The sequence below is a fragment of the Phyllopteryx taeniolatus genome, chromosome 9 (genome assembly GCF_024500385.1).
Source record: "Phyllopteryx taeniolatus isolate TA_2022b chromosome 9, UOR_Ptae_1.2, whole genome shotgun sequence".
Classification (NCBI taxonomy): Eukaryota; Metazoa; Chordata; class Actinopteri; order Syngnathiformes; family Syngnathidae; genus Phyllopteryx; species Phyllopteryx taeniolatus.
The window spans coordinates 24,629,451-24,646,926 of record NC_084510.1 but is presented as its reverse complement, the minus strand read 5'-3'; the positions used below and the strand labels follow the sequence as shown (position 1 = coordinate 24,646,926).

Here is a 17,476-nt window from a genome sequence, read left to right as displayed (position 1 = left end):
ACTTCAATTTACATTATTTAAAAATAAATAAAAAAAAAAGATGGAACTAATGAATGAATGACAACTTTTTCTCCCAAAAAAAAAAAAGAAATTCATTCTGGTCAAATTAATTTTTTATTTTGAAATTATGACTTTTCCTTGAAAATTTCAACTTTAATATTTTAAGATTGTTGTTTTTGTGTAAAACAAATATGTCTTGTCAAATAGTTTTTTCCTTCAAGAATACGATTTAATTATTTTAAAAGATTTTTGGGTAACGAAATACAACTTTAATCTCATAAACCATGATTTTTCTTCTCCACAAAATTCTACTTTAAGTTTGGAAAAAGTCATATATTTTGTTTTTAAAAAATACATTAATCTCATGAAGTCAATCTTTTCTTTCTGAAAAAAAAACTTCAACCTTGTAAAATTCAATTCCCCCCCACCTTCCCAAAATTAAGGTTTTAATCTCATATAATTACAACTTTTTTTTTCTATTGAAAAAATCTTATAAAATCTTATAAAACTATGAGCTTTTTTCTTGTGGCATTGACCTCGAAAAAAGAAAAAATGCAACTAAAATCTCATCTAAAATGGCAACTTTGTGTCCTAAACTTTTGTGGGACTTTTTAAATCCGCTAAAAATTACAGCTCTAAGATTGTTCCTGGGGGGGGGGGGGAATAAATCTTATAAATTAAAACTTTTTTTTTTTATCAGAAAAAATTCCAACGTTTTTGTCTCCAAAAATATGACACAAAATCATTACTTCTTTCTAAAAAAAAAAAAAAAAAAAAAAAAAAAAACTTGTACAACCCCAATTTAGTAAGATTAGACATTGTGTTCTTTAATCTTGTAAAATGTATTTGCCTTTACTGTGATAAATTGCAACTTTTTTTTAAGCAAATTGTCTGGTAAAATACCCTCTTTTTCTCTCATAAATTTCCAAACTTTTTTCTGGATAATTTTGACTTTAATCTTGTAAAATTCTGCCTTATTTTCTCCCCAAAATGTGAATTCATCCATTCTTTCTACATTTGTGTACTTTGCATGGTGTTTTAGTTCCGTCCCTGAATGTATTTTTCAAATGTCTCTCATGGTGCTTTGAATAAATAATAAACCAGTGTGAATTTGTCACGTGCTCGGACTTAAGTTTCCATTTGTGAATGTTCTGCAAAAACAACACATGATGTTCTCGTGTGGATGCCTCGTCCTTCCTGAGGCATTTTGTGGTTTAAAAGCAGCCTGGCAGCGGGACGTGTTGCGTTTTGGCCAGAGCGCTGTGGGATGCTGCTTGGAAAATATTGGAGTGGGGGGAGCATGGGATTTAGTTTCGGGGCTCCAGAGCCAAACTGTTATTCAGCAGCAGTTTGTGCAGGCGTCTTCTTTTTTTTTGTTGCTTGTACGGCAACAAACAATCAAGTCACAATGAATCCTTGTAAAAATTGTGTCATTCTTTGCTCTCCTTCATTTGGAAGCTGGATTGGAATCAATAGTTATTAGGAATAGGAACCATTTCAATTCCATTATCAGTATTGCTTTATCAGTGAAATCCACTCTTATTGGAATCGAATAAAGCGGAATCGTCCGACAAGCAACAATTCCGAAGAATGTTATTACTGGGCACCGCTTCTCAAAAAGTACCGCTTTTTCGATTCCCATCCCGACTAGTTATTCAGTTATGAATAAAATCAAAATAAGCATGCTTTTCATAGTATTAGAATTTTGTTCTTGAAAGAAAATACAACTTTAATCATGTAATTTTACTTTTTCTAAAAAAATAGTACTAGGATAATCCTGAGCTATAACAACTTGAATCAAATAGAAACTTTTTTTTTCCTTGAAAGGTTTTTGGCTTTTTCTTTGAATTTTCCTTTTTTTTTTTTTCTTTCTCATGATACAATATTAAGACTATCCCATGAACTTTATTCTTTTTGACTGACTGCAAAGTCGAACTAGCAGACATTCCAACAGCTTCGTCCCTCATGCAATCAACTTCTTAAAACACCTAACCTATTTTTTAAAAATGTATCGGCATTACCAGAAAACTAGCAACCCTTTATTGCTCAGTGACTGTTTTTGTCAATGTCTTTCTGTCTCCAAAGTCTTCTCTGGCAATTGACTGTCTGTTGTCGTACTAGAGCGGCTCCAATTACCGGAGACAAATTTCTTGTGTGTTTTTTGGACAAATCTTTATCTTGGCAAATAAAGATGATTCTGATTCTTTAAAAAAACTTAAGACTTCTTGGTCAGCCTCGAAAAAAATAATAGAAATACTACTTTAATCTCATAAATATTTGACAAATCTGAACCCCCCCCCCCAAAAAAAATATTTTTCTTCTCGAAACTTTAGGATGTCATTCTCGTAATATAGAGATTTTCTCTTTGAAAAAATAAAAATATTTTCCTGTATTATCCCTTTTTTCATTTTATTCTATTTCAATCTAAAAAAAAACAGAGCCTAATATTATACCTTTTACAAATTCATCTCAAGACAATTTTTCAAAAGGGGAAAAAACAACTTGATTTTCTCAAAATTTTACCCCCCCAAAAGAGTAATCCTGTACTGTGACTCCCCCCTAAAAACTTTACTTTTTAAAGTATTTAGATTTTATTCTTAAACACAAATACTACTTAATTTTTCTGAATATTACCTTTTTTTTTTTAAATATAATTTGATTATCACCATTTCGTAATACAACTTTAAACCTTGAAATACCACTTTAATGATATGTTTTCCTTACCGGTGTGGCCTTAATTATCCTTCGTACAGTAGTGACAATTTAAACGGTTATATACAGTAATACCGTACACTGTAGATAAAAACTACTGTCCATTGAATGCAGTGAAAGAGGCTGTGTTTTCCAGTGCACAGGGAATTAAGAGTGTATCAGTGTACACAGCATTACATCACTAATGCAAACAGTGCACCAATGCTAATCCCGCTCTTCCTGTATAATCACAACACACTGACACACAAAACACGCACGCACACAGGCTTTGTGACAAACGATAAAAAGGTCGATTCCACAACCTTTTTCTACCTCAACCAGTGTTGGGATTAAAAACGCACATGCACACACATATCCACACGCGTATGAAATTGGTCATCAGATCACATTTACTCTAAATGAAGTAGAAAAACAATGACAACCATGTTTTATTCCAACGATGTGCTTTGCAAATTTATACTGTACTGTACTGTTCTTGGTACTCAATTATGCGTGAGAGCTTTCAAGAATAGACAGTACATTTGGCTTCGGTAAACATGACAGAAGTCTTCAATGCGGCAACCTGTAGAATAGAGAGATCAACGGCGTGGCAACCTAATATTTATCCTAATATATAATGATAAACATTTGTTCCATGGTTGCGTCATATTTTTTCCCTGAAGGTGGCATCTGCCCTCGGAGGACTCGGGCAGATGCAAGGACGTGTGTGAATTTGGAAATCACTCGTTAAAATGTAATTTTTAAAAAAAAATTATTTTTATTTTTTTTTACTCCTCATAAAATGGCAAGTTCAATCTCACATTATTTAAAACAAAAAAAAAAGTGAAAAGCAACACTTAATTTTCATTATTATGACCTTTTTCACTAAAACACAATTATATATAATTATACCTTATTTTCGCTGGGTAAAATACAATATAAAAAAAACACTGAAGTTACAATTATATACAGTATGTGTCCGTATATTATATATATATATATATATATATATATATATATATATATATATATATATTCAAGTCATTGGGGCAGCCGTAACTGCCATGATGGTTCATTCCTTCTTCATACCGTTCTTGACCCTTGCGACTTTCCGTCTTCCGCCGGTCATTTTCGGTGGCTGCACGACCAGGAGCGAGGCGTCACCAGCTCCCAAAAGCTATTCTGGATGACAAAAAAAACAGAAAAAAAAAAAGGCTCTTTCTAGGAACTTCATATGCACATAATCCAGATTTTGTTTTTGTTATTAGCATGTTCTATTCTAATCTGATGGTAGATTGCACAACGGCGCTGCCGGACGCCTCAGCGAGGGGCCGGCCTACAATTGGTCGCAAAGGAGTTTAAGTACGCCATCTGTCGAGTAAATCCTCCACTTCATCAAACACTGGAGGCTTTCTAAACTTAAATATGTGTCATTGTCATATGGCCGTAGGCAAATCTGCCGAAAGAGGCTCACATGCTATAGCAGTATTGATTACTAGACTAACAATGATCAATAATCATCCACAAACAACAAGGAGTAACCAGATCACTGAGCAGTTTCTTTTTTTTGTTTTTTTTTTGGTGGGGGTGGATTAGCACCACAGAAGGGTACAAACCGGACAAATATGTCTTTAATCCCATCTCATTAACTTTTCCCCATAAAAAAAAAAAAAAAAATACAACTTTAAGAAAAAAATGCAATCTGAATTTTGTAAAATTATGACTTTTTGTCTTGAAAAAAATATAACTTCAATGTCATAAAATCGAGAAAAAGAAATTGTTCCCTCCAAAATTACTTAGAATTCTAACTTTACATTAGCGTTATAAAATGACAATTTAAAAAAAAAAAACTTTGTTTCATGTATTTATTTTTTTCCACAAGAACTCATACTTCAAACTACCGTATTATATTTAATTTGGAAGAAAATAACATTCTTGGACAACATGAGTTACAACAAATTGTTATCTCCAATACAATGTTATTCTTTTTTTACAATTGCAATCTTTTTTCAATTATTACTTTTTCCCTCAAAAAATACAATTAAAATTTTATCAGATTAACTTTTTTTTTTTTAGAAAACAAATTCAAATTTTGTAGAATAGTAAAAGTAAAATGGCTACTTTTGTCTCCAACATACGCTACTTTAATCTTGTATTTAATGTTTTTTTTTCCCAAAAAATTACGATTGAAATCCTGGAATTGTCTAACAGTTGTTTTGCAGACTGCGGCGTTGCGCCACCCGCAGGATGTAGTGTGCAATGCGGCTCGCTGTGCGTTCGTGTGTTGCGTACCCCGGTGCGAGGACATCGTATTTGCGCGTACCACTCCTGGCAGTAGAGGCACACCTGCACGCCCTGACCCAGGAAGAGACACGCCCACATGATGATGTTGAAGACGGGACTCTGACGCCTGTCGTTCATGGTGAAGTTAAAGACAACTGAAAGGAGAACAACACCAAGATCAATTCACACGTCAAAAGAATAACAGTACGATAATAGGTTTATTATATGTACTCTTCACGACAATATTTACACCAACATTCACATAAAAGTGAAACGGAATCATTTTTAATTGAATCATTATTTAAGTTTTTTTTTTATTTTTTTAAGTTTCTTACATTTAAGTGGTGTTAATGTTCAAACTGTGCCTAATGCAACAGTGGCTTGCAATAATAAATATATATTAAAAGGAATTAAACCACTTTCTCCTTTTTTTATGAACACTAAGGCCCACTACAGTATTGTATTTTAAAGTTGGTCATAATGGTGGCGCTTGGAGAGCCAAGTATTTTTTGAGGTGGTACTTGGCGTACAAGCATCGAGAACCACTGGTATAGATGACATACAATAATCAATAATGAATCATCATTTTCCCGTTCTATCATATTTCTTCTGCAACTCGATTATTGGTAGTGATATTTGATATCCAATAACAACAATATTAAATCTTGTCATTATTAATAAAATAAAATACAGATAATATGAAGACAATCACAAGAATAATAATACATACTTTTGAATTTTTATTTGATATTCATTCATTTTATTGTTTTATTATTAGTTATTGCCATTCATATTTTTATTGAGATTGATATCTGGTAATATCTTTTAAAAAATGCATATTTTGATCTCCTTATTAATATTATTATTAGTCTTTCCTGTATGTCATATATTTGGTGTTTTTTTACATAAATTCTTTTTTGTATTGAGTGAAATCAATTAAAATGGTTATTTATTACAAAATTTAAAGGCGTAGAAGGAATTAAATACTAACTTCAAAGCCTTGAATATGATCGTAAAAACAACAACAATGCAATACTCAATAGATATTTCAATGTAATGTAATAATAAAAACCCCAAAAATAGACTTCTTGGTCACCTCCGAAGATGGAAAAGAGAAAAAACATGACAGGATAGAAGAATCCCAAGCCCATGGCCAAGGCGTACTCGTGCACCACGGCCGACACGATGAAGACGGACAACATGGCGCCTGTGCGGAACTTCCTTTTAGACAGCTGCGGGTATCCAACACGAGAAATAAGAAACACTGAGAATGCACGACGTACAGTAAAAAAAAAAGTATGTATAAATGTATGTAATATACTGCATGTATTTGGTTATTATATCCAGAAGGGGTTTTCTCCCACATTCCAAAAACAGGCATGGTAGGTTAATTGAAGACTTTAAATTGCCCATAGGTGTGAATGTAAGTGCGAATGGTTGTTGGTTTGTATGTGCCCTGCGATTGGCTGGCGACCAGTTCAGGGTGGACCCCGCCTCCTGCCCGATGATAGCCGGGATAGGCTCCAGCACGCCCGCGACCCGAGTGAGGAGAAGCGGCTCAGAAAATGGATGGATGGATGACATTTTTGCCTGGGAAATCCAACTTTGTGTCCACCCCAAAATGCCACGTGAATGTCATGAAATGATATCCAGTATTTGGCCTGACCCAGAGGAAGTCCCTGTAGCCGTAGTAATAGAGCCAGTCGTGCACCACCACGTTCCACGTGCGGTAGTAGTTGGCGAAAGACGTCGAGTTCCACCAGTCCTGCCAAACAAAACAAAAAACGGATGGCGCTCAAAATCATTTGGGGTCTCGCATTCAACAAACGCTAACGTGGCCTACATGGACTAAATTACTCGACCTTTAGATCATTCAAAAATCAATCGGAATGTTGACACGCAGGCGGGCAAAATCTATAGCATTCTATCGAACAGAAAGCAAAGTCAACGATTGACAAGTAATGTGTGCTTATTTTTGCCTCAGTTGTCTTCCAATCATAATCAATACAGCTCCTGCTTTCAGTCAGAGTCAAAATAAACAAAAATAAATCAAACATTGGACCAGAAATGTCATTTCGTTACCTCAGCTGACTCATTCTATAGTCATTAATCCTAACTGAGTTATTACTTTCAGACACAACCACACAGAATCAATAAGATTCTTTAGAATGTAAACAGGACTTGTCAAACATTTGACAAGGATTGGACAGCACATAAAATCCGTAGCGTTCTTGCTTTCACACGCAACCGCACACTCTGAAATCCGGCTCCAAATCAATGGCGTTCTTTAGAACCAAAACAAACGCTTGACAAGACGCCATTCAACGATTAGAAAGCAAATAAGATCAATAGATTTCTTGCTGTCATACCAAACACAATTCAAAATCAATAGGGTTGATACAGAAATAGAAACCCAACGTTTATGTGTTGGTGATTTGAAGTGTAGCCAAGGGACTCATTGATCTATTGGTATTGATCCCAAAGAAGGACTGGCTTCTTAAAGCGCTTCTGGCCACCGAATCAATGGAAGGTGATGTCAGTTGCAAGGTCATCGGGCGCCCTGCTTGTTTCTCAGATGATTTTTTATTTTTTTTTCCCCATTATTATTATTCATTCGATTTTTGTTTTGTTTTTGTTTTTCTGTATCTGCTCTGTGATGGCGTTCTCACCTTGTAGAACATTCTGTCGGCGAAGCGGAGGAGCTCCCCGAAGAGGTTGAGCCAGCAGTGCAGGAAGGCGAAGAAGCACAACAGCAGCAGCATGATACCTGAAAAGCCGTTCGCAATGACGTTTAGCGGCACCGGCACGCAAAAACTACACAGCCGGGAATTTATTGCTGCTTTTTGCCATTGGAGCCCACCTCCCGCCCAAGGGTCCAAATGATTGACTGCTAACGAAAGCGTTGTACACACTGGGCCAGACTTTTGCAACACGTTCAAAGGCAGGATTATCGGATGTGTCTGAAAGACGGGTGTTTATCTCATAACATTAGGAAAAGCAAAAAAATATGACAATGATCATCTCCCAAAAATGCCACAATAATCTCATAAACATGCACAGTTTCATAGCCCCCCCTCCCCCCCCCCCCAAATAACTTTAGCATTCTAATATTAAGCCTTTCTCTCTTAGAAAAATTTGATTTTTTTTCTCACCCCCCCAAAAAATACTATGCTCATTAAAAGAAATGTTGTTAATTGGATAAAATAAAATGGTTTAAAGGAAAAAACGGAACGCAAAAAAAATTGGGGGGCAAGGATATGTTGTCTGTTACCCCAGTAATCGATTTTGTTCAGATTAATATTGCATTTGTGGGATATAAATTAAGAATAAACTCATCACTTTTCACCTATTCCAGGGGACAGCCATGTTGGCTAATATGGCGCTCTGCTGTCGACTAAAATCCACCTCACGAGTGCCCTCGCGAACATCACGTGACCAAACCCGGAAATCGGGATAGCGGGCTGCCCGTGTATGTTGTGATAACTAGCAGAACTACGGCTTGATGGTTTAAACAGTATTCTAGCAAGTTGGGGTTCAAATCATAATGTCATCCAAAAAAAAACCCAAAAAAACTCTCAAAAATACTACTTTAATCTTGTATGGCTTTTTTTCTCTCCAATTTTTTTAATTTTAATCTGGTAAAATTAAGATTAAAGATTTTTTTTCTAGACAAAACACATCTTAAGAGATCATGTCTTTTTTGTTTTAATCAGAAAATAATACTTTCATCTTACAACAACCATTCAAAACCTATGGACAATTTCGAGTCTTCAATGAACCGACCATGCATATTTTTGAAACGTGAAAGGAAGTCGCAATATGTGAAAAAAAAAAAAACCTACACAAACACGGGGAGAACAAGCCAACTCCATACAGGAGATTCAAAACCAGAACTTCTGGACTGTGAAGCAGAAGTGTTAACCACCAATTCCCTATGCTGCCCCTCTACTGTCTGTCCTAATGTAAACGTATCAGGAGATATTTTTAACTCTCGTAATAAGCCTTTCAGTGTGTTGTTGACCTGATCTACTTGCATAAAAAGCACAGTTAAACATTCACTGACTCACTTTGATAAGAGATAATAGAGAAGTTGTGACTGTTTCGCTTCTGGAGCCATGTGGAATTGCGTGCGCGCGTGTGTTTACAGTGCTGATAAGAAGTACCTGGTAGTATGGAGTGGAACACAGCGAGGACCATGGCTCGTTTGCTAAACGGCTGCTCGCTCGCCGACGTGAAAACAGGCACACAGAGGCGCACCAGGATGAAGTAGCTATAAAACAGGCAGCCCAAGATCTGCAAATGAAGTATGGAGGCAATTCAATTTCAAGCGGGGGCGTAGAGGGGGGATGGGGGTGGGGGCACGCTGGGTAATGAACGCAGCTCACCATCGTTCCAGTGACGGCAACGTACTTCCATCTTATGTGTGTGTTCCTGGAAGAAAATACACAATAGTACTCTAAACAGAGGCAACACGTGCCCTAATTGTTTTACTTATAGCTTGTCATCAACCACATCCCAACCACTTTATGATTTTAGTACAATTTTAGTCTTTAGTGTTGTTGAGTGTCTCAAAGTTAAGGGGGCAGGGCCCCAAGCCAACAGCATCTTATTTGATCCTATTTTCATATTTTATTTATATTTTGCAAGTCTCTGGATTTATTGCGCTAATCTGGGACTTCGCTTATCGTATTTCGTGCCGTATCATGTGTAAATGTGCGTCGGTATGACAAATCAATTCCTTGAATTCTTAAAGGAAAACAAAAACAGTTTGGATAGGCAGCAGCTACCCACAAGCGATGGCGAAAATCGATGGATGGATTGGACCTGCCTGTACCCCACTGACCACCTTTCCATTGTGCTGCCAAGGGGTGATTTCTTCCTCAAAAAATCTTTTTCATGGGAATTCTGACTTCAGCTTTCTCAATATTGGGAATGTGTGAAAATAGACAGCAGCCACTTTACCTTGGGTACGACTCCCTGAAGATGAGAGTAGGACAGAAAAGGAAGTACAGGTAACTGGAACATGTCGGGAAGCGGACTTTCTCCCCTGAAAAGTAGTGAATGAAATCATCAAAGGCTGCTAAAAAAAACATTTTCCAGACATTTGTGAATTCTTAATCTTGAGGGTACCACAATGGGAGCTATTTCCCCAAATTGGCTGTTTTTGTTGTTGAAACTCACAAGCAGTTATCACTTATAGGTGGGAAATTACCCACCCAAAGGCTTTAATGTCTTTTGTGAAACAATTTGCTATGTTTCAGTCAATTTTTCTCTTCAGCTACGGTTGCTGGGGATATTTAAGAGACATACGGTGCCTTTTTTTTTTTTTTTTATGCAAATTGACTTCAAATAGTAATATGGATTATATCTGTTACGTATTAACTTATGCATTATGGATTATGTTTTCTCCCATGGGAAATCATGTAATGTACATTCATTCAAACATCATAACACCTTTATTAACTGCACAAGCAGTGTTTAAAGTATCGTTTTGTCAACCAATGTATCATAAGGCTAAAATAAAGCAAAACTACTCACGGTTTTAAGAAAACCTGACAAATATAATGGAGAGGGAATTTGGAGAGAAATAATGTCACCTGGTGGCCTTTTATAGTATTGCTGTAAATAGCATGTAAGAAATGGAAATATGTTAGCCTTGGTAATATTATTTGAATGCTCGTATTGTACATAGCAAGTTCCATATACTGTTCTAAGGTTACCATTACACATGAGACAGAAAAAAAGCAAAACATGTGACGATGGTTTGAACTCCAAATTTCGTGAAACTTTTGAACCGTACCACTGTTGGGGTGTTTACAATTTTGGGGCTTCCACTGGATTATTAACTACAGTGTGGGTAATTGTATTGCATTTGTATTTGTATTGTCGTTTCCAGCAGTACCTTCTTTTGGTGCATTCTTCATAATGATGGGGGCAGATTCCCTCATGAACGAGTAGCTCTTCATCAGGAATCGAATCTGAAAAAAAGAAAAGTATCGAGCGGGAGAAATAATTATTTGATCCCCTGCTGAATTTGTACATTTTCTCACATACAAAGAAATAAACAGTCTTCGGCCATCATGGTTGTTAATTGTGGTAATAGACATAATATCAGTCAAAGTGCACATAAAACACCCAAGAAAAAAAGTTGCACATTTAATAAAATAAGTGCCTGGTGGCCATGTGGCTCACATCTGTGTGCAATACATGTACACCGATTACCACTATTCCAATGAAACGCAAGTGGTCTGGGAATCAATTTCATACCTTCCGATCTCATACAACTGTGGGCAAGACTAACGCTCTGTCAAATATATCTGGATTAAGATTGTAATGTGTTACAAAACCATCAGCACAAGCCTTGGTAAGAAAGTGACAACTATTGTGGCCATTATTTCAGTGGTAGACACAAAATAACTATGAGTTGATCTCAGTCTGGAGCTCCATGCAACATCTTGCCTCGTGGAGTGAGGATAATCATGATAAAGTTAAAGCAGCAGTCTCAAAGTACATGGCAAAAACGTTTTAATGATCGGAAGGCAATTGTGGCAAGTGTAGCAAAAACATAAATGAGTAGATATGATGCATATTGCCAACACTATCTGACCATTTTGAATGATCTCTTATGTCAGGCTGACTTGCCAACAATGCAGTTTGGTCATAAAACAGTGTCATAAAATTCCATACGACACATCTCTTAATCACTCCTGGCAAGCCAATATTTGCGCACTGACCTGCTCGAGTATAACGATGAACCGGGAGGCCGGCGGCAGCTGGTGCCGCACCACCGCGTAGACGGGCAACAGTCCAAGAACAGAGATCTGGAGGGTGGCCAGGACCAGAGCTGTGGCCAGAGACAGCCCCGGCTTGGAGGTGCACCGATGGTACAAAGAGCCCCAAAAGAGCAGAGCGTAGTAGGGAACCAGCAGGGCGTAGACGAACATGAGCGCCCACACCCAGGTGACCGTTCCCAGCTTACCAAAGGCGTAGAAGAGCAGATCAAACTCCAGGACCAACCTGCCGTTGGGGAACAAAAAAGGCTTTCGGTGAAGCTAAGCTAAACCAAGACAAGACACAAAAAAGACAACAAACTAAACCGAACTAAGCTAAAATAGACGAGAATACACTGGCAAACTAAGAACTAAAAAAACAAACAAGTTAAAGATAAATTCACCATAAACCAGATTAATACCTAGGTTGCTAGCTAGCAGATAGGCAAGACAAGACAAACTAAAGCAAATTAAGCTAAGATAAACCAAGATAAAAGGTGACAAAATAATACAAACCAAACTCGACTAAAATAAGAAGCCAAGTTCAATAAAGATAAGCTAAACTTGGACAGGCAGAACTAAGATAGATTAACCACAACAAGACAAGATGGCTAGTTAGCTGGCACTTAGATAAAAAGGCACGACAAACTGCGCTAAGCCAAAATTAAAATAAGCCAAGCTAAACCAAAACAAACTAAGCTAAGATAAAGTTAAAACTAACACATGATAACTTAACAAAAAACTAAACTGCACTAGACTAAATAGAAGAGTCCAGACTAAACGTGAATATAAGATAAACCAGCAAAACTAAATAGAACTTAGTAATGTTAGCTTAAGCAGGAAAAGTAATATAACGTGAATGAATTGAAACGGAAATAAAACAAGCTCAAATAAATTAAGCTCAGATGACGTCTCAGGCTCTGCTAAAACGAGCTAAAATAAGACAGACACTGGACACTTCATGCACAGGAACATCTAAAATACATGTGTTCTATTTCATGCCTGTTTTTTGTTTTCATAATTTACTCCTATACGAAAAGAGCCCTTAATGACACCAATAGTAAGAGCTTAAACATATCGCCTCATAGCAGCAGGCCAGAGGATGCATTTTTCATCCATCAAGGTCATCTCCCATCTTTTTTTCTCAGCAATTTTCCCACATCACAATCAATAATATCGGGGTGATTATATAGAACAAGCCCGTGGGCGAGCGAAACCTTCAATCCGCAAACAGAATCCGAATGGCAGACTGTTCTCAGATGAATTGAATGAACCATGTTAAAAAAAATACAAAATAAATAAAAGCAAATTTGAGAAAAAAAACGGAATCTTTGGCAGTGTTTTCTCCGGTCACGTACCTGCCCTGGTCAATGTAGTCCACAGCCAGCGTGCTGACACAGAAGATGAGCAGCACAGCTACAAACATGTGGTAGATGGTCCTGATGTGGCTGATCTCAAACAGCTCACTGGCGACCAGGGCGGAAAAACATTTAGCGATTTTCACATGCCAGTCAGAATACGAGTTTAGATATTTTATGAGTCCGCAAGTGCAATAATAATTGAAGTCAACACTTAATTCAAACAAAACTATTTATTACAGTAATTAATTAAAAGTACTTTTTTTGTCAAGTTGTGTTTGAATACAGTGGTTCGTTGACTCACAAGTTTAATTCCTTTGGTGACCAAGCTCACACAGTAGCTCAATTTACTTAAATAAAATGTTTTTATCAAGTGTAATAACTGTATGTCTTGGAGTATTTATGTGTGGGATGTGCACCTTTTAAGGGGTGTGGCCTAGTGAGTGACATCAGGAGCTGGAGGCAGATTGGCCGGTTAGCCTGCGTGAGCGCAAAAGCAACAACTTGTAAAAATTGAAAAGTTGGGGTACTTATAAGTCAAGGTTCCACTGTATTAATAAACGCTAAATTAATATTAGAAGAACAGCACAATGATTGGAATGTTGATGGGCTTCGATGTCTGAAGTTCACCTTCATGGTAAAATTAGAAACACGCAAAAATATTTCAGCAAAATCATACTTACTCCAGCAGTGACACTCGGTCCATAAACACTTTGCCGTCGTCCATCCTGTGGGATGTAAAATGAAAAACACACTCACATGTTTGAAATATGCATGCGATATTACCTTAGCTTAGGTCTCGAACAGTGTTTTCTGACCTTCATTGAACACAGGCATGTATTTTACAAAACAAATCTCACAGCATACCACCAAACAAAAATGTCAGAAATACTATACACAGTCAAACACCACATACAGTATTTGCGATTCTGCATTCGTAAATACGCTTATTAGCAGATTCTGGGGGTAACCAGTCATTACATATCCCCCATTACTCACCTAGTCACTGTTTTTGTGTCTAATATAAATATATTGCTTTGGCGCCATTGGGGGTTGCATCTTAGGGCCGAGCAACTTTTTGGAACTGAGGGGAGGAGTTTCATTTACTCGGGCCGTAGCCCCGTCTAATAGAAAAAAAGTGCTTTGCCAAAGTGGCATCGAGAGGTAATTCCAAAAAATTTTGGGTGGGCAGGGCTCGGCCACTCGGCCCCCACGAATTGTCTGGGGTCACTGTATCCTGAAATAATGATGATTTCCACTCAATTTCATCTCAAAATTAATTGCTCAGTGTGAAATCTGGGCCTGTTTATTTGAACAAAAATCTATGGATGAATGGCAACAGGATAATTGTGCCTTTTGCCACCTCGTGGTAGAGCATTGAATTGTTCTACCTGTCACTACATGTCACTGGCATAGAGAGATAAACAAAGACAGATTGCTTGTAGTAAATATGTAAAAATTATTACCTGGATGAACCAGTTTTCGCCGTCTTCCCATTGACTGATGCATGGACAGGCTCGGTCAGCGCCTTTTCTAGAATATCACTCAGCTGATCCTGGACCTGCTGCAGGATCTTCACCTTCACCCTCTGCAGGATACACATATTCATATTTTCAAATACACACCGCGTACTGTGTACAATATAACATGTTGGCTGATGTTTTGAGTTTACCTGCGCATGTTTGTGCCACTGCGCCACATCCTCCATTTTTGCACTGTAATCACTACCAGCTGCAGGAGAGCATATTTGCTTATTATCTACCAGCAAAAAAATAAATCAACATTTAAAAAAAGTTATTTCATCAAGATTATTAGATATGTTTCTATATATTCTTATCATGTACTATCATACCAAGACTGGCCATCCCATCCGGCGTATGGGCTAAAACGCTCCTGTGCCTCACGCCAATAGCGTTAGTTGGCTGTCCGGTCGCCATGCTGACTTAACGCCCGGGGTCTTCACCAGTGCATTCTGTTCACGTCAAAGTCGAAACAGTACAGTAATTACAGTATGCACATGTGTCATTGTCGGGACTGTGACTATCAACATAGAGACCATTCAGTGTCCTAACATAAAAAAGGTCAAGGGTTGTTGAACTGAGGTAAGCCCTGCTGTTTTTGCAGAGATAAAGACTGTTATCAGCAGTTACTCAAGTTTCAGCGAAATAATATTAAACTCACGTTAAAGCGGATGCGTCCGAACTCAAACGATTGCAATTCACTTTATATTGGGAAATGAGTTTTGCTGGTAAAGTATTGATTTTCCTGTATTTTAAAGGGGACATATTATGGAAAAGTTCTTTGGAATAAAATGAAAATGTATTTATTTGTTATATTTCATTTATTCCATAAAATACTTCAATAAAAAAGATGCTAATTATAGCAGGAGCAGCTCGCTTTGTCATAATGTCCTAGCTTTTAATTATTATAAATTAAGTAATACATTTATAAATATTATGAATTAGGTAAAAAAAAAAACATAAAATGTGATAAGCAAAATAAATGAATCAAATTTTTAAAATAAAAACATAAAAACAAACTAAACATTACAAACTTAACATTTAGATTCAAACTGAATCACTGCAAACTAATTAAAACTATGAAAAACTAAAATTAGTTAAAAAAACTGAAGTGAAATAAATAATTACTAGTAATTATAACTATAACTAATAATTAGTAAGATTAATAATAAACAAAAGTTATTTGTCATAAAATAAAGTCAAAACAGGTACAGTACAATGAAATAAAAAAATAAATCAAATAAAGTTACATTCAAATCAAATCACTGCAAACTAAAGTCAATAAAAATAGTAACATCAAAACATAACCCTAAAGTAAGCAAAGCAAACAAATGAAAATATATTTGACAGCGTCAATCAAAAGTGAGCATTGTTACATACAGAAATAGACACTTTTTTAAGTTTTGTGTTTTGTTTTGGATACAGCTCTAAAAATGAGCATTTGTGGCAGCCAAGATACTGTAATGGGAGCTTCTTCTGCAGGCAATGGAAGATTAAATCATGCAGCACAAACATCAGATTAGAATTGAATAGCTGTCAGCGTGCTCAATATGATGTCCTCAACTAAACGGACCTTGTCATATTCAATGGAAATAGTCCCCCCAAAATCTTTTGAATTAGGGCTAGTGACATTTTATTGTGCCAAAACACAAATTCAATGGCAATCTCCAGTTTCACAAAATGCTTTTAAAGTGATGAAAGCAGCAGAGGGCTCATCATTTATTTCATGACGTCATACCAGTTTTGTTGTCTATATTAATACATCATCATTTTTACATATATGCTCACCGAGTTCTAATCCTGGAAGGTCGTCAGGGTGGGCGACACCTTTTCACCTGGCGTCTCCTGCGGAGAGCTTTGCTGGAGTGTGTCAGACTGGAGCGTATTCAAAGTGGATTTCTCGGCTACTAGTTTGCACTTTGCCCTTCTGGGTCCAGGGCTGGGCTCCGCATTCAGACACACGCCCGACCTCCCACTATTACTCCCACATAGGTACTGCTAGCATGCGATTAGATTAGACCGGAAGGATGGTGTTCTTCTGGCATGGTTAACTTGAATATCAAATTTAGTTTGTTTAGTGATTGATGATGATACGTATAGCAAATGTGTCATTTTGCCAGAGCTAAAATTATTTCCAAAAATTTTAATAATAAAAAAAAAGTCTGTGTTAGATATGTATGTTTTTTTTAGTTTTTTTTTTAGAGCTAACATTATTTAATGCTTTTTAAATACATTAAAAAATAAAATCTATACTGAATATGTTGTAGCAAATTCTTGTCAAACTATATATATATATATTTAAGTTCTGATGATGATGATTAATTAATTATCGAATTAATTAATTAATAATTGTAATAATACATTACTTTACTTTAGATAAAACATATTTCCCAGACCTGAAATGTAATGTAATCTTTTTTTCTAAAGATTTTAAATAATAAAAATATATATCTGCAAATTTATGTCAAAGCTAAAATCAGAACTATATATATATATATATATATATATATATATATATATATATATATAAATATAATATGTATCTAAATTTAAGTCGGTCATTTTCTTAAGCTAAAATTTATTAATGCAAATGTCAGAGACCCAAAAAGTAATATTATTTTTAAATACACACACACACACACACACACACACACACACACACTATATATATATATATATATATATATAAAATGTAACGCGTAAAATAATTTAAAAAAGGGACTGTATCGTATCATAATAATTTTATGGGGATACTCTGGGGATAAGAGGTATTTTTTTGGGACAATAAGTAATTCAATGAGTTCCATATAGTATAGGTGTTGACATTTTATCTTTATGTAATTAACACCACTGA

At 36.2% G+C, this 17,476-nt stretch overlaps 1 protein-coding gene across 5 annotated transcripts; it reads right to left on the bottom strand.

Annotated features, from left to right (window-relative positions):
* Positions 1-3,078: 3,078 nt before the first annotated feature.
* soat2 (sterol O-acyltransferase 2) lies at positions 3,079-16,559 on the bottom strand. 5 transcript variants are annotated; one of them, XM_061785899.1, is made up of 16 exons: positions 16,411-16,559; positions 14,955-15,074; positions 14,775-14,860; positions 14,569-14,690; positions 13,786-13,830; positions 13,103-13,210; positions 11,709-11,991; positions 10,877-10,952; positions 9,937-10,021; positions 9,360-9,405; positions 9,138-9,267; positions 7,644-7,741; positions 6,641-6,739; positions 6,071-6,206; positions 4,984-5,129; positions 3,079-3,873 (listed from the first exon to the last, which is right to left on the bottom strand). In XM_061785899.1, the coding sequence occupies exons 2-16, from the start codon at positions 15,037-15,039 to the stop codon at positions 3,817-3,819; spliced, it is 1,602 nt and encodes a 533-aa protein (XP_061641883.1). In that variant the 5' UTR covers positions 15,040-15,074; positions 16,411-16,559; the 3' UTR covers positions 3,079-3,816. The 5 variants fall into 5 exon arrangements, 4 of the variants coding, with proteins under 4 accessions (XP_061641883.1, XP_061641884.1, XP_061641886.1 ...); XM_061785900.1 differs by having other exon boundaries at positions 14,775-14,833; XR_009790255.1 differs by lacking the exon at positions 6,071-6,206.
* Positions 16,560-17,476: the final 917 nt, after the last annotated feature.

Excerpts from the sequence above, each read along its gene's own strand:
- soat2 (XM_061785899.1), bottom strand. The coding sequence starts at position 15,039 with ATGGCGACCGGACAGCCAACTAACGCTATTGGCGTGAGGCACAGGAGC. Across the intron at positions 14,691-14,774 it reads AGTGGCACAAACATGCGCAG|AGGGTGAAGGTGAAGATCCT; the intron begins GTAAACTCAAAA and ends TGTATCCTGCAG. Across the intron at positions 13,831-14,568 it reads GCGAAAACTGGTTCATCCAG|GATGGACGACGGCAAAGTGT; the intron begins GTAATAATTTTT and ends TACATCCCACAG.